This window comes from Sporothrix schenckii (genome assembly GCF_000961545.1).
Source record: "Sporothrix schenckii 1099-18 chromosome Unknown Cont41, whole genome shotgun sequence".
NCBI classification, from domain to species: Eukaryota; Fungi; Ascomycota; class Sordariomycetes; order Ophiostomatales; family Ophiostomataceae; genus Sporothrix; species Sporothrix schenckii.
The window spans coordinates 3,521,933-3,543,812 of NW_015971142.1; the positions used below are offsets into that span (position 1 = coordinate 3,521,933).

General features: G+C 53.1%; 8 protein-coding genes across 8 annotated transcripts; 3 read left to right on the forward strand and 5 right to left on the reverse strand.

The window, feature by feature from the left end:
• Positions 1-619: 619 nt before the first annotated feature.
• Positions 620-2,345, reverse strand: SPSK_07354 (C4-dicarboxylate transporter/malic acid transport protein; the record flags this gene model as incomplete). The annotated part of the gene is made up of 2 exons (XM_016734018.1): positions 620-1,400; positions 1,474-2,345. The coding sequence occupies 2 exons, from the start codon at positions 2,343-2,345 to the stop codon at positions 620-622; spliced, it is 1,653 nt and encodes a 550-aa protein (XP_016591451.1).
• A 2,763-nt stretch (positions 2,346-5,108) lies between these two features.
• Positions 5,109-5,863, forward strand: SPSK_07920 (cysteine dioxygenase; the record flags this gene model as incomplete). Its single annotated transcript, XM_016734573.1, has 2 exons — positions 5,109-5,661; positions 5,733-5,863. The coding sequence occupies 2 exons, from the start codon at positions 5,109-5,111 to the stop codon at positions 5,861-5,863; spliced, it is 684 nt and encodes a 227-aa protein (XP_016591452.1).
• A 1,112-nt stretch (positions 5,864-6,975) lies between these two features.
• On the reverse strand, positions 6,976-8,239 carry SPSK_07599 (endoglucanase; the record flags this gene model as incomplete). The annotated part of the gene is made up of 2 exons (XM_016734258.1): positions 6,976-7,970; positions 8,047-8,239. 2 exons carry the CDS (start codon positions 8,237-8,239, stop codon positions 6,976-6,978), a joined length of 1,188 nt encoding a protein of 395 aa, XP_016591453.1.
• A 2,690-nt stretch (positions 8,240-10,929) lies between these two features.
• On the reverse strand, positions 10,930-11,363 carry SPSK_08095 (chaperonin GroES; the record flags this gene model as incomplete). Its single annotated transcript, XM_016734739.1, has 2 exons — positions 10,930-11,217; positions 11,361-11,363. 2 exons carry the CDS (start codon positions 11,361-11,363, stop codon positions 10,930-10,932), a joined length of 291 nt encoding a protein of 96 aa, XP_016591454.1.
• Positions 11,364-12,397: 1,034 nt separating this feature from the next.
• Positions 12,398-14,982, reverse strand: SPSK_07050 (protein kinase; the record flags this gene model as incomplete). Its single annotated transcript, XM_016733720.1, has 3 exons — positions 12,398-13,128; positions 13,200-14,592; positions 14,686-14,982. The coding sequence occupies 3 exons, from the start codon at positions 14,980-14,982 to the stop codon at positions 12,398-12,400; spliced, it is 2,421 nt and encodes an 806-aa protein (XP_016591455.1).
• Positions 14,983-17,708: 2,726 nt separating this feature from the next.
• Positions 17,709-18,286, forward strand: SPSK_08022 (uncharacterized protein; the record flags this gene model as incomplete). The annotated part of the gene is made up of 2 exons (XM_016734673.1): positions 17,709-17,934; positions 17,997-18,286. 2 exons carry the CDS (start codon positions 17,709-17,711, stop codon positions 18,284-18,286), a joined length of 516 nt encoding a protein of 171 aa, XP_016591456.1.
• An 819-nt stretch (positions 18,287-19,105) lies between these two features.
• Positions 19,106-20,287, forward strand: SPSK_10770 (glucanase b; the record flags this gene model as incomplete). The annotated part of the gene is made up of 1 exon (XM_016737052.1): positions 19,106-20,287. One exon carries the CDS (start codon positions 19,106-19,108, stop codon positions 20,285-20,287), a length of 1,182 nt encoding a protein of 393 aa, XP_016591457.1.
• A 604-nt stretch (positions 20,288-20,891) lies between these two features.
• Positions 20,892-21,422, reverse strand: SPSK_08042 (uncharacterized protein; the record flags this gene model as incomplete). Its single annotated transcript, XM_016734693.1, has 1 exon — positions 20,892-21,422. The coding sequence occupies one exon, from the start codon at positions 21,420-21,422 to the stop codon at positions 20,892-20,894; it is 531 nt and encodes a 176-aa protein (XP_016591458.1).
• Between the last annotated feature and the right edge of the window lie 458 nt (positions 21,423-21,880).

Below are 21,880 nucleotides of genomic sequence, written 5' to 3' on the forward strand. Positions count from 1 at the left end.
TGTTGGGAGGAGCGCAAAAGCGACTCAGTTCGGGGCGATTTGCGGTGTTCGCGGTCTGGCTCAAACTGCCGTGAAGCGCGACATTGGCAATGTCCACGGCTTCTTTTTTGAGTTGACACTTTTTTTTGGTGAGAGGCTAAATGCGGAGGAAATTTTGTAGTGCAACACCGATTGTCATAGAACCCCTCACAATTCGCCAAACCCGTCCAAAGTTAGTCATTCAAGGGCCCTGTAGACCGCGCCCCACATATGTTAGGCCCACTATATCCCTTATGTAAAGCGCCAATCTCCGTGTAAGTCAAATGCGGCAAGTCTCTCCAGGTGGTATTCAGTGCATCGGCAGAGCTCTGCGCATTGATGTGTGGTGTCATGTTGAATCATTAAATATTAACGTAAAAAATGGCCAAGGCTATCAGGTCTATCATGGTATAAAAATGCACTTTTCAACGACAATGCTCCTCATGCAAGTGTCAAATCATGAAAAGAAAACCGAAACATAAAACAGAACGAACGAAAAAAACAAACGCTGTGTGCCTTAAAGGCTGTTGGCAAAATGTGTTTTAAATGCGCGAACAATAAATCGACGAAAACTGCTGATGAACGGCAGGGCGAGTCGGGCCTACACCGTTCGTTTGCCGCCCGGCTGCTCCTCCTTGGGGTGCAGATCGCGCAGGCACGGCGCATAAAACATGTTGCCGCGGTAGACCATGATGGTGGTTTTGACGGCCACGAGAATCCACAGGCAAAACACCAGGGCTGAGAAGATCATGGTGATGACCTTGAAAAAGGTGCTCGACAGCTCTACGGCCAGCACGCCTGTGCAGCTCGTAAAGACGCCGAGCGGGAAGACAAAGCCCCACCAGCCCATGTTGAAGGGGAACGACTTGGTGGTCATGATGGAGATGATGGCAAACGCCAGCCAGCCGAGAGCGGCGCCCCACAAAAAGAACCCGGCGAGGATTCCAATCATGTAGAGCACGGTGGGGCCGTACAGGGCGGTGGCATCGAGGGCATTGGGGCTGGTGCCGTCAGGGATGGCGCCGTTGAACGCGCCGGTGGCGGGCAGAACCTGCATGGCGAGCTTGCCGAGCTGCTGGATCGCAAAGCCGCCCTGGCCCAGCGGACCGATGGGTAGGAAGACGGACACAATAACTTCGCGCGGCGGCAGGTCGTGGATTTGCAGGCGCAGAAAGTACACCGTCATGATAAAGAAGGAGAAGGTCTCGCCGAGGCCCCAGATGATGTAGGAGAGGACCAGGGTGGTGAGTTGGTGCGAGCGGTTCGGCAGGGCCTCGGCAATCACGCTGCCAGAGGCAGCCGCGACAATGACAGGCACGACAGGCAGGAGTAAGGCAGCGGTCATGTGAGAGAGCTGATTGCGATGGTGATGGATACTGGTGCTGTTAGAAACGAGAAGACAGACGACAAGACAGACGACAAGACATGGCCATGGCTGAGGAGCGGGCAACTCACATCACAAAAGGAATAATCAGGCTGCAGGCGCAGGAGCCAAAGACGTCGACCCACCAAAACGCCCAGATCAGATAGATTGCCCAGTTGCCCCATGTTGTGCAGACGAGGGCCATCATTGTGACAATGGCTGTGCTTGTTAGCAGGTGATGTGTGACAGCACAGACAGAAGCGTCAAGGGCATACGCACTCGAAAAGGCCATGGGAATGCACCCTAGGAAGAGCGACTGGGACGGGTGCTTAATCATGACATTCCAAATCTCCGGATACACGACGTAGCGCGTAATCGTGATGAGCGAAAAGGTGATGAACAGCAGAATGTTGAGGCAGAAGACGGCAACGGAAAGGTACCACACCCAGTGGGCGTTGTACGGCAGGTTGTGCAGCAAGATGGCGACGACGCCCGTGCCCATGCACACAGAGAACCACGACGGCGTAAAGTTGCGCACAATTTTGCGCCAGCCACGATTTTCCCTCTCGTTGGTGGCGACGACGGCGCCGCAGGGCAGGATCCGAATGTCGCTGTCGCCGGCGCCGGCGCAAGGTGTGTTTGCTGTCGGCAGTTCTGCCACGGCATTGCTGTGGCTGCGGCTGACGGGGTGGGAACCATTCTCGGCGCTGGCATTGATCGTGTCGTGGGAGGAGATGTTGCTGACGACCGGAACGGCTGGGCTGCTTTCGGCGTCCTTCTCGGGGTCACTCTCGCGCAAGGTGGGTGCAGCATCTGCAGTGGTGCCTGCAGAGCACGATGTGTTGTTCACATGGTCGGAGGTGTCCACGTTCTCCTCGCTGGCGTTGGCCTGGCGTAGAGTGTGGAAGAAGATGCCACTGCCATCAGGGGAGGCCGTCGAGAACTCAGGTATTAATGCAGACATGTCGATATAACGATGTCGGCAGGGATTGAATGAGACGGAGACAGGGCCAAAAAACGTCCCACGGATGGTCGAAGTACGAGCACCACTAGTCACGATAATGGGTAGATTGGATAGAAAATACCGCCAGATGGCATCGAGGGAGGTCAAGCCCAAGAGCATGAGAAGCACATATACGGGGTTCGCCTCCTCTTATTCCACCGCAGAAACAGGAAATCGGCATCAAGGGAGCAAACAAGAACCATTGCTGCAGGCAAGCCGTCCTTTCCGCCAATCACGGCTGGCGCTGCTGCGCTTAAGCAGGCCGCATAGCTCTTTCCCCAACCCATTTTCGTGTTCTCGATAATTTTTTGCCCTTCTTTTTTTTCCTAGCGTGATCGGCATGCAACAAGTTGAAATAGTCGGGGAAGGAAAGAGCACACTCCGCCTGGTGTTTCTTTCGCCGCCCACGTTGCCGAGATTTCCCCCTTCCAAACGGTCTGGTCTCACTGCGACTTAAATCGCACCTTCGTTAAGCGCACCTTCCTGACAAGATTTAACAGGCGGTTCTCGGTGCCGTTGGTAGACGGCCCGGTAACATGCCAAAACTGTCCAAAACTGTCCAAAACTTTGAGTATGACTAATGGCAAGCCTAAAAACACGAGACAGAGAACGCCCCGTTCCAACAGTACATGACTCAAACGAGCCTCGACCGTTGGCCGATGCCGACAGATGGACTGTTTCGAAGGGGGGGTTTTTTTTTAAAGAAACGGGAGTCGCATGTTCCTTCCTAGGCATAGATCGTGGAGTCTTATTCTGTCAGGTACAGCCCGGCGACTGCAGCACGGCACGGTTTGAACAAAACCCTGGCCCGGCAAGGCTCTGCTCTGGGCAGGGCTGAGGCGATTGTGGCCTGATTGTCGGATTCTGGCGTTTCTCGTATTGGCCTGGCTTCATTTCAGGCCACTCGCCGAAAACGGAGAGCCTCGTTTGCTTTCGCATAATATAAAAGAGCCGTCTCCCCATTTTGTTCGACAACACGACGTCCAGCCCCCCAACTATGCATCTTCTTGTTACGTCACGAGAAGCTAGGGACCGTGATGTATCGTGGCAGGTGACCAAAGCTATAACAATGGCAATCTTTGGGGGCGTCAAAAGCCACCACTACTCGCATTCGTGAGTTGTCGCCGTCCATTGGATCGTTGGCCCATGGGGGCATCTCTTGGGGTCCACCATGCAGTGCCGCACAGTGCCCGCGCCCTATGGTTGGCTGTAATTCACACTTTCTGGCCCTCCGGTACTAGCCGTCAGCGCTCACTCGCTGAGACTCTGACTGCATTTTTCACTCTTTACGTATTCGTACGTACGCTCGGCCTTACCGTTCCAGGACCCCGCCAGCCTGTTCCCAAGCACCGGTGTGCTGCCGGTGCGTGACTTCATTCTTCACCTTTGTCTGCCGCCGACGCTACCGCCTTCCCACAGCGGCCAAAAATGAGAAACTTATACGAAGCACCGTTTTCTTTCTTATCTTTGCACAGAACTTGCTCAAGGCCACTAAAGTCTTAGCCGCCTCCCCACTCACAGAGGTTCCCAAACGGCCCAAAAATGGCCACTGAAAAAGCACCAATGCGTCCCAGCGCCAGTCTCTTCGACTTTTCCACGACAACTTGCCTCGCAGAAGTGCCACTAAAGTACGCACAACAATGACATAGAAACACCTGGAAAAAAGGACAGTTTTACTTTTCAATTCTGTGCTCTCGAGTATCCCGCCGCTTCCTCTATCATGCTGCACGACCTGCACGACCTGCACGACGCATCCATACCCCCCGTTCGCATCCAGAGTCCACCGCCATTGGCGAACCAGGAGAACATCCGAGGAGAAGATCCACTCGTCGCCCAATATCCCACGCCGACACCCACGCTCGCCCACGTCGGGCCGTCCAATAGCAACGGCAACACGACGCACCGAGCCTGAGTGAAGCCGATGCTGCAGTCGGCCCCTCCAACCGTTTCTGCGCCTTGCAACCCGCGTCTCTCCTATCCACGGCCGGCAGTCGGCGAAGCCCCCCAAACCCGAGGTCGGCTTTTCCTTTCGTTTTGTTTTCGTTTTTCGTCCCTTCGTTGTCTTTGATTGACGACGGTTTCATTCCTTTGACCATTGAGAACGAACGACACAGTCTGCTGTCTGTCGTCGTTGCCGGCCATCATCCAACACGAGGAAAGGCCAAAAGAAGAAGGAGCCAGGCAGTTGCACCACAACAGCAAGAGCGAACTAGAGCCAGGTCGTTCGACAAGTCGTTCGGTCAAGTCATCTGACGCCGCCTCTTTCTCTCACTCTTTTTTCTGATTCCTTCTGTCGTTGCTTTCGATTTCCGTCTCACGCGGACATCCTTTTCCCCATCCGCCCTCTTCCCACCTTCCCTGTCCCTGCACTGTACGCTTGTACTGTCCGGCACTGCCCATTCCGCGTCAGGCGACGACCATTTCCCCCTCACTTGAGCGAGACTTTGTCGTCGACATAAAGAGGCGTTGTCCAGCCCTCATCCAACCCTCATCTCCCCCACCCCATCGTCCTGTCGACGTGTCCTAATCATCCTTCATCCTCCAATTCCCTAGAGCCCATCCATCCTAAGACGCATCCTAGCATCCCGACGCCCATCTCTTTCATCCTCTGAACAACATCCCTTGTCGTTGTCGACATCACACATCGTCGTCGTCGTTCTTTGTCATAATTTGTATCGCTTGTATCGACTGTTGTCATTGTCGTCGATTCGCATTACCGTCGCGATGGCCATTAGTGTTCTGCCCGTCAATGCCGGTGCATCCGCATCGCTCGATCGTGCTGACGATCGCGTCGAGGATGTGTCCCGCTTCGAGCTGCTCGTTAAGGCCCTCAAGCAGGCGCTGGGGCCCTCGTCTGGCCTGACGTCTGACGACGTCGACGTCAACCACCTAAGACGCCTCATGGAGGAGTACGATGCCAGCGACGAAGGCTGGATGCCGTACAACTTTGGCGACGCCAGCCGCGGCTACACTCGCAACCTAGTTGACGAGGGCAACGGCAAGAGCAATCTGCTCGTGCTGGTCTGGTCCCCGGGCAAGGGCAGCCCCATCCACGACCACGGCAACGCCCACTGCCTCATGAAGATCCTGCGCGGTGACCTGACCGAGACGCGCTATGCCTTCCCAGAGGACAACGCGTCCGGTACCAGCGAGCCCAAGCCGATGACTGTCACGTCCGAGAAGACGTACCACGAGAACGCCGTCGCCTACATGGCCGACGAGCTGGGTGTCCACAAGATCTGGAACAAGGGCAGCGACTTTGCTGTGTCCTTGCACTGTAGGTCCCTTCCCCTCCTCCCTCTTTTTCGTTTCCATGTACACCGACGCTGACCCGTCCCTCTTCTCCAGTGTACACGCCTCCCAACGTGGCCAAAGGCGGCTGCAACGTCTTCAACGAGAAGACGGGCAAATGCTCACACGTCAGCAAATGCGGCTACTACAGCGCATATGGCAAGCTGCTCAAGGAATCTGACTCTTGAACGGCAACACCAACCGCCCATTTTTTTTTTTTTTGGATTTCTTGTTTTTGTCCATGACATGACTGATGAGAGAAGAGACGGAGAAGAGAAGGGATGTGACCACATCTTGGAATAATAATGGACGAGAGGCAGAATGTCGACAGAAGGAGATGCGTTGACTTAGCTGTTTTTGATCTTCATCGTTGGCAACATGCAATATAATTTTTCATTCTCTCGACTCATGCCATGTCGTCTGCTGCCACCAATGACCGTGCACGATTTGCCTGGCAAGGCCTTGTCGCTTTCCACGTTTCCCATCTCGCTGGCGTCGTCTTGTCGTCTCCACAGTGTCTAGCAGGTTGGGACTGTTCTGTCGATGGGGTGCAAGGGTTTGGTCAGTGCAAAATCTTCGTAGGGGCCAAAATGATGAAATGAGGTCCAAAATGTCGAAACGGGTAAAAAGAGGAGAACAGAGAATGACAGAAGAGAGTTGAAATGAGAACCACAGGAAAATCTGGGGGAGAAACAAGCATAAAAGTATGCCAGCGAGCGAACTTGATGCTGGAAAACGGCAGAGGTCGGTCCGTCGCGCGCTGCGATTGGTCCGTTGGCGATTGCGTGATTGACTAGTTTCGCTCGTCGGTGCTACGAAGCGTCATTTGGAGGAGACGAGATGCCGCACCGACAGTCACATGACCGTACTAACTAGAGCTACGTTCTCTTCGCCTTGATGTCCCAACCCAAAACGCCAAACGACGGAGACGACACTGGCTGTAGTATGGACCGAGAGTATCGAGCGCCCGGAAGATGTGTAAAGGCTCGGGTGCCCTGCATGATTCGTCGATCGTGCTTTACTATTGACAACAAAATTTCACGAACGAGAGAGCCGTGAATGGTCAGCAAGGCGAGAGAGATCACGAGCGCGACGACGAGACCGGTTCGGTCCCGGGATACGCGGGCGCAGGATGAACACGTTACGACATTATTTACTATTCGACAAGGAGCTCGACTGTTTGTAACTGACGCGTCTTACATATATATATATTTGACATTTACGCGTGAAGCATACTCTAGCGAAAGGTTATGATATCCACCCCCCTCACACGATTCAACCACTCCCAGGCCACGACCCGTTACCGTCTCTTCCGCCGCTCTGCCCCTGGGATCGGACCAGGCACGGCCGCCTCCACTTGCTGCAACGGTTGGCCGGCATTCGGCGGGCCGACAAAGCTCCCCGCACCGCATGCCGCCTGAATCGCCGTGCATTTCTTGTCCCACACGTCGCAGTTGGCGTCGCCCGACGGCGGGGCGCTGCTGTAGCACGCCGCCTCCTGGTGGAAGCAGTTCTCAGAGGCATCCCAGCATCCGGCCTCGGTCGTGTAGCTCGGCACCTCGACGCCGCACCAGTTGGCATTCTTGATGAGGCACGCGCTTGGCACAAAAGCGACGCCGGCATGCTGGGCTGCCACGGCCAATTTGTTGGACTTGGACGATGCTGAGCAAGAGGACGAGGACGAGGCATCGATCCGGTTGTTGCCGGCTGCGTTGGCCTTTGCGTCGGACGCGTCGTCGGCCATCGGGAAAAACACCGCCGGGCCAGGCATCGGGTACGGGAAGGCGGGCGTGTAAATGTTGAACGTGACGGACGGGTCGCCCGCCTTGACATGGCCAGGAATGGTGGCCTCGTGGCCCTCGGGGATCGTGAGCAGCTGCCCGCTGCTTGTCCCCGCCACAAAGATCTGGGCGCACCCGACATAAAACTGCGGATCGCCCTTTTGTGCCTCGTGCAGGGCCAGCAGCTCCGGCCGAACAAGGTATGCACCCGCAGGCAGGCCGCTTGGGAGCGCCACCGAGAGAAGGCCGTTGGTGGTTATGAGCTTCTCGGTGCACCACTGATCCGTGCTGTTGTCGTAGCCGTCCTCGTAAATCTTGAACCAGCCAGTCGAGGAGGCGGGCGTCTCGGACGCCATATCGGACACCTGCCGGAGGTAGACAGCACAGGGACCTTTGTGTGACTTGTCGATGGCACCCGGAGCAGAGCCGTCTGGGTTTTCACGGAACTCAAATGTCAGCGTCGAGCCGGCGCCGACGGGGCAGGTAAACGCGACGGAAGCGAGCCCATTTCGGCCTGTAGAAAGACACACACGTTAGCTTTTGTTGATTCATCGTCCATAATTTATAGCAAATGCCAAAAGTATACTTACCACAAATCATGTCTGAGCTGGCCAGGTCCTCGACGGGGAACGTTGAGGTCTGGGGGTCGGTCGGCTGACGGACACAGGTGCCGTCGCCCTGGTCGACACCATTGACAAAGAGTGTCGTGAAGGAAGTGTGTGCCGTGGCAGTCGTGGCGAAAGCTACGGCCACGGCCAAGGCAAGGGTGTTGAGTTTGGGCATTGCGGCGACGTGTTTCGAGGGGTCCTATTGAGGCTCTGTTGATGTCGTGGTGATGAAGGGCTTTGAGAAGGTTTATCGGTTGTTTCTGTTGTTTGTTTATTTCGTTTGCTCACCAGGTCTCGTGATTTCAAGATTCAACAACGTGACTGAGCCTTGACACTTTGGGCGACAGTCGGACTACTTGGAGAAAATGGCAAATGAATGACAAAAAATGGAGAGGTGTGAAGACGTTTATAAATCAGAGTGAGTGTTGTGAACAAAGTCAGAGTGAGTGAACAAGTGTATGAATGAAATAATGCGTGAATAAAGGAGTGAAGATAAGCGCTGCTCAGAGCTGGCCACAATCAAAGGGAGAAAAAGGAACGACACTGAAGAAAGAACATCGAAGAAAAATTTATCTGAGAGTTTCCAGACTCAAAGCGATGATAAGGACGACGAAACGAATTGAAAGGGGGCGGGAACGACTTGTTATATACCGCTTCGAACCATCTCTATATTATGTTGGTTGCTTCGTAGACGCCCACGAACAACGGCTGACGACTTTGGCCAACCGTCTGCACACTCGCACCTGTAGCACCCAGGCACCAAATTTCCGAATCGTCACGGCGGCCGCTGTCGTGTCAAATAAAATATTCTGCGCCTTTGTGCGCCAAATTGTTCAGACCTGCGTCCTTCTGTAGACCGTTGATCCATGATTTGCGAATTCTTGGTTACCCGCAGCTGTTGCTTGAGAGGAGAGGGGATACGATCCATTACGCCATATGTGGAACAGGTACATGGATTGTGACAGAAAGTTTATCAGTTCTCGTCGGCTGGGATGTAAAAGCATAGGCAAGTTAATGTATGCCAGGTGCGCTACGTAAAACGCGGCGTGCTTGTGCGTCGACGTCCTTAAGCGTGTCCCGAGTCTCTTTCTGAGGACAGGAGAGAGCGATGTTCCACAATCAGGGGGTAAGAGCACAAAAATATACACGATTCTGACTACCACAGATGCTCCACCAAGGGAAGAAGACACCACAGACAGTATTAGTACGGAGACACAGGATGCACAACACGGCCCACGTATGTGGCGAGAAAAGACTGGACTGAGATCAGCTTCACACACTTTGTCGCAAAATAAACATGGGCGTCGTAACCCCTTGCATGTTCATAACCGCAAATATAACTCTCATGGCGAAGACCCTCCACGTGCCTATTTATGAAATGGGGTGCCAAGATGACGCTATCTGCTTTGGAGGTTGTGAACATAAATGAGCTGAGGATGTTTGTGTAGGGGCACGGCAGTTAAGTCGAAACGACAATTATACCCGTCGACAACATGGAAGTAGCGGATAAAGTAAACCAACCATCGGGGAAGACTCAATGCTGGTAAACGGGTTAAAAGGGATGCAGACAGAAACCAGGGAGTGCAAACCAATACAGCCCATGTCGGACTACAGCGGAGGATCTACGTTTAAGATTTTACCTTTCAAGTGCCGCTTTCATGAGGCGGGATAAAATCATGACCTGAAAAGCAAGAAGCGCCCAGGTCCCGGGAAAATCAAATAGAGTTTCCTCTCACTCCAGGATAACCGAGCACCAGATTTAAGATGTAAACGTCGAGGAAAAGAGAACTTGGACATGGATAATCACCATGCAGGTACATCACATATAGTGAGGAAGGCAAAAGTCAAGCGGCAGGCATAAATATTGGTCGTTTACATCTACCGAGAGACCCATTTCGTCTGTAGGTTTCGCCGAATTGTATACGTACAGTATAGGGACGGCAGGTTCTCTTCTGGGCACCGCTAGCCATGGGCGAAACGCTGTAGCTGAATGTCAGGTTGTCTTCATCTATTCGAAACGGCAGGCCGCATTTGGTTGGTTGGCCGGGATTGTAAAATAGACGCGCCCAGGAAGGATGCTGGCGTGCCTCGGGTCGGACAGAAACTACCTTTTTAAAACCTTCCTGTCTAATCGATGCATCCTCAGAGACAGTCGACTGGTTGCTGTACTCGAATGTGTGAGTGGAGATGGATTTGTTTTCTATCTAAAATTCGTCCCCGTCTTTGAAACTGGGCTTGTTCGCTTTTCGTCCCCTCTTCCGCTGCGCTTCTATTCAATACATGATATGGTTGTACAAAAAGCAGGCAAAAAAGGTGGGCATAAATCTTTCATTCACATCATGTTCCCTCCCTATTCGCTGTCCTTTTTGTATAGTCCTTTAGGTAGAGAGGGTCCGTATTTTGTAATGTTTTTTAATATGTTGGTACAAATGGTGTTCAAGCGAGAGTGGAAGCAGGGCCATGCACAAGAAGAGACAAAGCAGGGCGGACAAAAGGGATTGAGGAGATCCAGACCACATACGGGTGGACAGCCTCTCCCTCGACCGTTCTTCTCGCCTTGGTCCTTTCTGATACGACGACCTCATCACTCCAACGCCCTGAAGCGCTCAAGTCCGTGAGCACAGAGAGCCGCTTGTTTTTTTCTTTTCTTTTGTTTCTTTCTTTTTTTTTTTGGTCTCGAAAATAGGGCGAGCGTGACCATGCCTTCTTTTCTTTGGTAATTTTTTTTATGGAATTTGTATATGGTGTGGATCTCGGGCTAGAACAACGTGTTTTACTCGTTGATCTTGGCAAGGATCCTAGAATTGGTCAGCACGCTCTGTCGGTATCCCTCATGTCTTTCTCGTTCGAATCTCCCGGTGTGACTTACTCGCTGTCGCGGAACAGGTGGTACTCCTCGTCGCCCACCTTGATCGGGCTGCCGCCGTATTGCGGGATCAGGACCTTGTCGCCGGCGGCAACGCCCATGGGCGTCCGCTTGCCGTCCTTGTCGAGGTTGCCGGGGCCGACGGCCAGAACGTGCGCCTCGTTGAGGTCCTTGACACTCGACTCGGGCAAGAAGATGCCGCTGGCGGTCTTGGTCTCGGACTTGGCGCGCTGCACCAGCACGCGGTCCAGGAGGGGGACGAGGGACTTGATCGAGCGGAGGCCAGACTGGGAGGGGGGAAAGAGGACAACTGTTAAAACTTGCTCTTGTGGAAAGGGGGCATGGCCGGTTCGCGTGGCTCGGCCTAACAGCACTGCCCGCGAACGAGAGGTTGTGCCGAAGCAGTTGGGAGGTGCTGTTGTTTACTCACCATTGTGGAGGTTTGGGTGTGTCGAAAGAGCTGTGTGAGAGTAAGAAAAGGAAATACCGGTCGAGAAGAGGCAAATTGGCAAGAGGTCTGAATCCGGGGTAGCGGTTGTACGTTACGAATTGAGGGGATGACGAGAGAGAAGAAGTGTTAAAGCTGCTTTTGCGCCAGCCGGCCGGAAGGTTTTTTTGCGGGTTGCCGAAGAAAAATCCAAGAGCTTCTAAGAGCATCTACGCTCTCCATACGCATAGGCGCAAGCCCAATCCCAGCTACTGGAATAGCCGACTGGCTTGCTGACCTGACCGTCAGGCGAATTGGAGCAACCCCATATGTTTTCTGGGGCCGTTTGGGCCCGGCACAACAGATTTTCCGGCGCCGCCTTAGGCCTCGACCATCGGCTTACAGCGGGTCTACAGCGGTCTTTCTAGCGACCTAGACAGGGGCCAGCCATATAGAGTTATGGATATTCAGAAGACCATGATCTCACGGTCCAAGCTGCCTGATGCCAACAGCGTTTGTGTTGTTGGAAATATACTGTATTATATAACTCTAGACATTTTCAATCTATCAGCACGCCATTACCCAAGGACTGGTCCCCATTCAGAAATCTAGCCTATTCCCAGCAACCCTGGCGAAACCCATTCGCTGATGGTTTCACAGTCATCAAAGATATGTGCCTTTTCAACCCGAGCCCTCGACGAATGTTTTATGAGATGATGTTTGAAAAAAGAAGAAAACATGGTAAAGAACAATGATGTAATAAACATAAACGGCTAGAAATTCAAAACAGACACTCAAAACAGTGTGGATAGGATGGAAACAGAGGGTCAATATAAATGGAGTGTGAAACAGGAAAGGCAAAAGTGCAAACGCAAATAAATCCGAAGTAGAATATAAAACAACACAAGTATATCCAGACGACCCTAGTAAACCGTTAGAAAAAGCACGCTCCATAAACTTCCGTTTTTCTTTCGGCCTGAAACATAAGTTGGCCTTGCATTCGCTCAGCGAAGATCAGGTTGATCGATTATAAAAAGCTTCTACTTCACGACTGGGGTCGGTTGTTCGAGTATATGCGTGTGCGTACTAGAGCGGATGATCCTGCCGGGTTCAATCTGTCGGCAAATCACAGTGTCAGCGACCCACGGGTCCTTGATCAGATCCGCCATCTTGATTCGGTCCTTGGGGTCAATGGCCAGCATGCTGCCGATGACAACACGGCTCTCCCGGGGAAGGAGCCGAAGAATGCGCCACGGGCCGCGAATGACCTCGCGCTTTTCTGCTGGCTTGTCTGCGGCCTTGCTAGACTCTGCCGACTTGTCGACCGCCTCCTTCACATCGTCCTTTTTGTCGGCCTTGTCGGTAAGACCGTCGTTGTTGGTCTTTTCGGCGGCCTCGGGTTTGATATTTGTCTCGGTCACTTTAACCTTCTCCTCCGCGACGTCTTTCTTTTCACTGATCTCCTTGGCCTGCTGCTCAGGCTGCTCAACCTTTTCCTTCTCTGCAGCCTCCACGAGAGGTTCCTCGTCCGCCCTCGCTGAGCTGCCAAGGCGGCCAGCCATTGCCAGCTTCTTGGGATCGTGGCCCGGGGTTGGCTCGGCTGCAAACAACTTGTAGGAATTGTCGGACAAGCGAGGGACCTTCCACGGAAACCTTCTAAGCGTCATGCAACAGAATATGATGGCAAGAGACCAAATGTCCACCGCCGTAGGGTCGTATTTTCGTTCGTCGTAGACTTCAGGGGCCAGGTACGGGTCGGATCCAACAATACCTAAGCGACAGCATCAGTAAGGATTCAACAAAGGGGGGAAAGAAAATGTTGAGTAGGGAGCTACCACGAACCTGAAGCCATCACGACACCACTCTCGAATGGATACTTGAAGACATGTGCACTACCAAAATCGATAATCTTCATAATGCCGTGTTCACTGACAACGACGTTGTCGAGCTTCAAGTCACGGTGGGCAAGGCCCATGCTGTGCAGGTACGTCACGCCGCTCACAATCTGCAAGAAACAGCAGGCAACCTCAGCCCTTGTCATCTGGCCAGTCATGACGATGGCGAAAAGGTCGTACGGCGCGTACTCCATAACCTCGTACCACTTTTGTTTCTCACGAATGATGTCGAGTGTCTCAATGATATTGCCATGATGAAGGGATGAGCCAATGCAGTATTCAGCAGTGAGCTTCTTAACGTAGTCCTTTTCGTTCTCATAGGCATGACGAGCGCGGAACTCTTTCACTGCGAAAACAGTGTTGTCTTCACTTCGCTTCATCAGACGAACAGAACCTCCGGCACCGGCTCCCAGCACCTTGCCGAGCTTTCCGTATTTGGATGTCAAGCTGTGCTCGTCTCCAAACGGAATCTGCGTGGATGATTTTGATCCGGGGAGCTTGGCTGAGCGTATAGACATAGCTGGTGACACCGCCCGCTTGATCTTGTGGTGATGGGATGGACCAAGCTTGAAGAAGCGCTTCAAGTCAGACATAGAGCTTTGGCGACTGTGCGTGATCTGGCTGTCCTCCTGAGCGGCGTCATCGTGGTTTTTCTTGTGTTGGTGATTCCCGAACAGGCCTGAGTGGCGTTTCTCGTCCTTGTGTTTTGGGATTGAAATTGTCGACGCGGTCGGTGAAGGGTCCTTGCGTTTCGACAGCCGGGAAAACATGAAGCGCGGCTCGATCTTGTTCTGAGGTTGGCGCTTATTGGCAGCGTACGGGTCATGGGAGTCGCCGGACGGTGTAAACGGCCGAGTGTAGAACTGCGCGGCAGAGTTGTTTCTCGAGGGACTAACTTCACGGGATACCGGGAGCGACTTTCCGCCGCCGGCACTGCCACTGGAACCGCTAACGGTGGGGCCGATGCTAAACATGCCCTTCCGGTGGTTGCCGTCGAGGACCTGGTCGTGGATGCCGGATGAGGAGACGGGGCGGCGGGACGTGTCGCCGGACGTTGCAGGTCGATTATCGGCGACTGCTAGGTTGGCCTTGGATGCCGGTGGCGATGCATCTTTCGAGGACTCCTGTGGGGTAATAACACCATGGCGCGGGCCTTGTGAAGAAGCGACGTCGGTCGGCACAAGAGGTGATTTTCTCTCGGCGTCAAGGTAGGGCGTACCGGATGGCGTCAATGGCGGCGACTGTATCTCGTGGGCTGCTGCACTGAGCATGGGAGAGCCGCCCGAAGCGGGCGTCTGCTGGCCACTAGCGTGACGGGAATCGTCGTCGTGGGATACAGTCTAGACAATGAGTTAGAAACGTCCGATTACGGATGCACCGGTGACACAGGGACCACTGGAAGAAGGCGAATGCGGAAAAGCATGAAAACATACTCTAGAAGCTGGCAACGACATGGGCTCATAGGCGAAATTGGCGACACGCAGTCCTTGTAAGCGTGCGGCACCGAGGGAGGTTGTGAGGTCCCTCAACTGCTCCGGGGTGACGTTAGCATCGACGACGCCTGGCTGGAAGCCTGCCGCCGGCTGGCCCTTTGTTGCGAAATCTGTGTCCTCGATCTGGTGCTGGAAACGGATAGATGACCCGGGCCGTCCATCGCTGGTCGAGCCGGGCGTTCCGGCCGCGTTGGGCGCATCGTGGACCTGCTTCTGCGCCGGGGCGAGACCTGTCATGGCGGCAATCTTGCGTTAGCAAACGATGCTATGCGACTTGTATTTTGCCGAGGGTCCTGGGGCCTCGCCGGTTGCGAAGCTCCTGCGTCCGTCGAAAGAAAGAGACGGAGGACAATTGGAGGTGCAAGATGGTAAATAGGAAGAAATGGTATCTCGTCCGACTGCCAATGCTTTCGTTGCGTTGCGGTGCTGGCCGAGGAGTTTTGGTTTTGTGACATTCGGCGGGGTAAGTCAAATCGTAATCACAATCTTACATTCGGGCAGTGAATCCTCCGCACCAGCCATTTTCACGCTCGCTAAATGATCGTCAAGCTCTTTTGCCAATTGACAGGAATAAATTCGCCGCGTTTTCTGTGATAGGGCAATCCACAGAAGTCGCGACAGTGGCGAAAAGTGATCAGCAAGTTGTGAAAGGAAGAACAAAGACAAAAAAAACCGAAACCAAAGAGGGCGTCAGATGCTGGCGTGGGACGAATGAGATTTGGAGAAACAGGCAAACGACAACGGGCGATAAGGACTGCTATGAAGCCGAGGCGTAGAGACGACGTAGGGTAGGGCCCGCTCGGCGGAGGACGAGTAAGGAATATAAAGGAAGAATGGACGTCCAAACGAGGCGGAAAAGAATGTCAGTTTGATCGCAACGGTATGGACGAAGACGCGCCAAGGGGAAACGAAAAAAAGAGTAAGAGAAAGAAAAAATCATGCAAGGGCGCGGAGAGCGCGAGGAAAGTGGCCAACACTCAGCAGAGCCGATGGCCGCCACTCAAACAGAAGGAGCGAAAAGAAGCGCGAGAAAATTTGGGAGAGGAAAGACGGACCAATGTTTGCTGTCAGAAACGACGTAAACCGCAATTGCACTGGACATGTGGTAGCACCACTAACTGAGCTCAGCAGCTTCAAAAGATCTGTCTGGCGGGGCAGTCGCGACCCACGGGTACAAAGCAGAAGCGGCGGTTTGCTCGGCTTTTCATGTACCCACGCCTGCCATAGATAGACCTTCTAATACGCATCCAGTTCCTTCCCGCCCGACTGTGTGGAGCAGGAAGGAACAGACAACTTACAGAGCAAACGGGACACATCGCCGTTTCATTTTAAAAACTTTGCAACCAGAATTTATGTCAGGTCTCGTACGAGTTCTGGCAGGTATATTTCTAGGCCCTTGCCTCCCATCTCACATATGTCCAGGTATGGTGTAAATACCTGTGGTTGACGCCCATCTGTTAGGCCAACGGTAGCCAACAACACCCCGCTGAAGAGTGATGTAAGGGGAAATGGGAGGCCGTTTTGTAAAAATAAAACAGCCCTTTCACAGCGCCCAAAATAAACAAGTGAGACTGAATCTTACAGAAGATAGGAATGGGTTATGGGCCTGATGTAAGGAGCTTGGACCCCGAAACAGTTGCCTCGTTTGTGGTTGAAGTCCTGAAATAGAAAGAGGGAGATGGTTAAGAAAATGCGAAAAGACCCGCTGCATTTTCGAGAAGAAAGCAACCAAGAACGGTGACGAGTTTGTTGTCACCAAATCTCCATAGGTTTAACGGCTGTATTGTCCCTGTCCTTCCCGACCGCGCGGCCCTTGATAGTGGGTCTTACCGTTGCGCTGAGCACCTGCCTCACAGCAGCCCTCTCACGACTGGGTTCGTTCTGGAAGCTCTACTGGAATTCATTGGGTCGAAGCTGTATTTGAGCAAGGGGACACAACAACCATCCAATTCCTTCCCTTTGCCATCATTTTATAAAATTCGCTTCTTATTTAATAATCTCCGTGGTGTAAGGATAAACAGCAACGGCCTCGAACACCCCACGCCCCAAATCCGAACTATATCGTCCGGTACCAATGTTAAAAACCGTATGTGTCTGCACATGATGATACTCTCGGAACCTGACTTCTATCTAGAGAGCGTGTGAGGAAGACCTGTCATTCATTTTGGAAAAATAAGCATACGCTGCAGTCTTGTCATAGTAATCTGAAAATGAATGATTGTATCCCCTCGTATGAGCGTGAGAAGGAGAGCGTGAGAAGGAGAGGCTTATGAAGCCAAATGCTGCTCACGTCTGTCTTCTTTAAGAGCTCTTTAGCCCAATTCATATACATGGAGAGTTTCTATGTCAATGCTCCTCAGACGACAACACGGAAAGTCCCACTTCCGCTACTTTGGCAGTTTGAGAGGAAGCAGGGTGACCATGGCTCCCTTGGTTTATAAAGTCAGAATGATTGAGAAAAAAGTCAGAATGATTGGATTTCCTTAATCCAGATTTTCTGTAGCAAATTAGCGATCACATGCAAGGTGCAGTGAAAGTCGTTTCCCAGTTGTGCCGCGCAGAAAGATTTAACAAAACTAAATTTAAAAAGAACCAAAAGCTGTTCTCAATCAATCAAATTAATTGTGAAAGTCTTTGTTCTTTTTTTGGCGTAGTTGTTTGCGAGTTGCTTGTTTGCTGCGTGTTGAGTTGCATCGCATTGGCGAATGGTCTACGTCATGTCGATGATTGGCTAGAAAAGTGCGCCCTTTGGGTACGATCCAAATAGATGACATCATGGCCAACAGGAGTGGGCGACTTTGCCATAGAGTACAAACATACCCTACACGCAAGATATAAAAGAACTCAAGCCCGTGAATTTAAGCGAATAAAGATATTTACTTCAAAAGTCACCGCGAAATACAAACTCTACCAAAAAAATCTCATCTTTTGTTTTCTTTCTCATTCGTCCGCAAATCTTCAACATGTCGTTCCTCACAGAGAGCATTTTCCGCCGCGTGGCGACGGCCGCCCCGAGAATCTCGGCCACCACCTTGGCGCCCCGTGTTGCTACTGCTTCGTTCATCCACAGCCGGCACCTGTCCAGCACCGCGCCTCAGCGCAAGACCGTCACCGAGGCCGCCAAGGACACGCTGAAGTCGGTCGACCGTGCCGTCTCGGACAAACTTGTTGACGGCATCAACATTGGCTGTAAGTGAAAGTCGTGCTACAGTATTTTGAAGATCACATAGCACAGAGGACTGACAGATTAGCCGCCGTTGCCGACAAGGCCAAGGAGGCCAGCAAGGACATTACCGGCGGCCGGGTTGCGGATAAGGCGGAGGAGCTACGCGACGACCTTGCGTCCAAGGCCAAGCACGCAAAGAACGACGCCGCATACAAAGCCGGGGAGCTGCGCGACGACCTTACGTCCAAGGCCAAGCACGCAAAGAACGAAGCTTCATACAAGGCCGATGAGCTGCGCGACGACCTTGCGTCCAAGGCCAAGCACGCCAATAACGAAGCCGCTTACAAGGCGGACGAGTTTACAAAGGAGAGATGAAGCATCGGGTGAAGAATTCTACATTCCGGAAATATATGTCATTTTGATTTGATGGGCGTTCTCATTGCATTTGCGTCGAGGCTTGACCTTCGAGTATGGAGTATACAACAATACAAATGAAAACTTAAATAAAAATCCGAGATATCAAGCAAAGGACAGGAGATCAAGACGGCGAATGCATCTATCATGGTGTCTAGTATTCAGGAGTGCCACTAGCGAAACGTTGGAAGGACGTTGGAAGGTGTGCCCTCCGTGTCTGGGAGCTAAGTGTTGCCCCGTGACCCGAAAGACCGGGCGGCACCTGCGAGTTGCGCCGGACTTTGCGCAAAATCAATACATATTCGGACAACACGGGCTGCCCCTTCCTCGCCAGCTTGTGGATGGTTGACTTTGTTTTTTCGAAGGGCAGGTGCGAATGACTGTGGCAAATGCAGGGATAAACAAGAAAAAGAGGGTGCTTGGTGGACATGTGCTTGGTGGACATGTGCTTGGTTTGTTTTGGCCGACTTGAGTCAAGCTGACCGCGCAAGCTTGCTCAAGACGGGTGACCCCCCTTTGCTTCTACTCCACCCAGCCAACTTTCGTTGTCTACTTCATTCCAAATACGGGCAGGCATCGGACTCCCTTTGCATACCACTGGACCTTATTTGTTCCGGTTACAGTACTTTACTCTTGGTCCGCCCGCTCAACTTTTACATTTTCTTTCTTTTCTTTTTTCTTTTTGGACATCACCGTTTATTGCATTGATACTTGACTATCTTGCTGAACAAGAACCCCGTTCCCATCGCCAATCTCCACTCCGTGTCGGACATCGTCATCATGCCTGACTCGCTTGTTCTCCGCCTGCAAAACACCTCGCCCGACGAGGTCTATGCCTATGTCACCGGTCTCGACATCAAGAAAAACTCACGCCGTGTCCTCGTCGCGGCTGACGGCCACTCGCTGTACTACCCGGTCGACCCGCCAGCTATTCTGCAGCCCCTCCAGGCCGATGTAGCTATTCCGCTCGGCAAAAACGGCGCTGTGACCGATGTCACCATCCCGCAGATTGCCGGCGGTCGCATCTGGTTCAGCCGCGGGTCCAAAAAGCTGACATTCTTGTTGAACCCCTCCAACAACCCCGTAGCCGGCCCCGCGCTGGTTGAGCCGTCGGTGCTCAACCCGTCGGACCCCAATGCGGCCGTGGATTTTTCGTTCTGCGAGTTCACCCTCAACTCCGACCAGCTGTTTGCCAACATCTCGTACGTGGACTTTGTCGGCCGCCTGCCTATAGCGCTGACCCTGCAGCGTCAGGGCGGCAGCAAGGAGGTCCAACATGTGTCCGGCATGCGCGCCGAGGCGTTTGCTACCGTCTGTGACCAGCTGCGTGCCCAGGCCAAGCGCGATGGCAAACCATGGGACAAGCTGATTGTCATGCCGCCCAATGCCGGCCCCAACGACCAGCCCCTGCGGGTGCTGAACCCGACGCACGGTGATGCTGTCGGTGGCAGCTTTGCGGGCTACTACGAGCCGTATGTTGATCAGGTGTGGAAGCAGTATGCTGGCGGTAGCAAGCTTAGCATCAACACCCAGACCGACCTCGGCGTTATCGACGGAACAATTAGTAATGGCCAGCTTGTGTTTGATGGAGAAGGGTTTAACAAGCCGACGACCGACGACATTCTGGGCTGCAATTCGGGTCCCTTTACGACAGGGTCGAGCCGGGTCCGCAACGCCATTATTCCCCGTCTGGCGGCTGCCTTCCAGCGTAGTACGCTTCTCACTGACGCGATCCAGCCCTCGGCCAATACGCAGGGGTTCTACACGGTCGATCCCACAAACCACTACTGCCGCATTGTGCACGCTGCCAACCTCGATGGGAAGGGCTATACCTTTGCATACGACGATGTCCAGGCAGACGGGGGCGCCGACCAGAGCGGCAAGGTCAATGCTGGCGATCCAGAAATGTTCATGGTGTCTGTTGGTGGCTATAATGTGTACACCGGCGACCGGTTGCCGTAGGGCTGTGGCCGTTCAATCCGGGTAGTCCCGACCGGCCGTGATGGAGAGAACGAGGCCGCTCGCGCGGGCAATTTATTTGAGGATGAGGGTAGGGAAGGCGGTGAAGGTACAGGCGGGGACGGGGACGGCGGCAGCGAATACCCAAATATAAGGGACATCAGCACAGCTGACGATGATTCGGGGGCCAACATAATTGACGACGAGGAGAGAGAAGCTGCCTCCATCGGCCCGGGAAATGGATCTCGTGGGGACGATAGTGGTGGTGTACAGGCTGAGGGACCAGAACACCCAGCCGCAAAGAACAAGGGCCGCAAGTTGGACCGGGGTTGTTTTAATGCGCTTTATGTGTTTATTTTCGGTAAGAAAACCGAAGGAGGGTGAACTGACGGACGAAGTCCAGCCAATTTTTCTTGTGTATTGAAAGTCGTTGCTGGTATTATTTCCGATACGAGATAGACAACTAGAAATATGAAATATACTATGAAACAGAATTGAACAACACAATCAAAAGAACAAGGCAGGCCACGATTTCATAATGTGACTCGCACTTCGAGGTATAAAAACTTAGCAGTTGCCACCATTTCCGTCCTTCCCACTTTCACTTCTACTGCTTCTTGCCGCCTCCAAACAGGCCGCCTACGGCACCGCCGACTGACTTCACACCGCCGCTGACAGCGCCTGCAGCACTCTTGCCGCCGTCCGCCACGGCCTCGGCGCCGCTGCTAATGGTTGCCGGCGTGCCCGACGGCAGGTATTTACCCTTGTCGTCCTTGCCGTTGCGCTCGGCCCTGTTCACGCCCTCCTTGGACGCCCAGTCGCCCACCGGCTGCGCCAGCCCGCCCTGGCCCAGCTGACCCGCCACGAGCCCGTTGACGCCGTCCTGCAGCGTGTCCACCTGCTTGATGCCCGTCACCTTGGTCTTGGCCAGCGTGTCTTCGGTCGCGTAGCTGGCCTTGTTGTGGCGTGTAAAGTAACGAAGGTACACGTCCTCGGCCCAGGGCGCCCAGCTCTCGTAGAGTTCGTTGTATTTGCCGTAGGCGGCGCCAGACCAGGTCTGCTGCTTCTGGTCTTGGTTATTCTTGTCGTTCTTGTTGGCCGAGGCCAACGATTGCGGCGAGGACTGTGTGTCGGACATTGTGGGTTTTGGTAAGAGTTTTTTGTTTCCTAGAACGTTGCTTGGATGAATGCGCTCGTCAAAAAAGGGAATTTGTTTGGTAAGAGTAAGACTTGTTGAACAAGGAGAAGAACGTGTCGAGGCGATCTGTGCTGTGATCGGCAGCATCACTTCTTTATATTCACAAACCGTAGTAATGACTCCACATCTCCCCTACGTTAACCACGTTTTCTGGGATCCTTCTCCTATTGTTTACTCGTTCTTACGTCGTTGCACGACAATTGCGTCGTCTTGTGGCGAGTTTTGCTGTAGTTGGCTTGATATCGATATTGGTTGTGGGGATCGCAGACTAGGCGCCTCCGACGTCATTTTTCTGCACCCTGGTTAAAAAGGATGCATCCTGGACATCGGCGCACACCCAAACCTCATGCACTGATGTAAGAATAGCACATTCATAGGCTATTTCAGATCTCCATCCA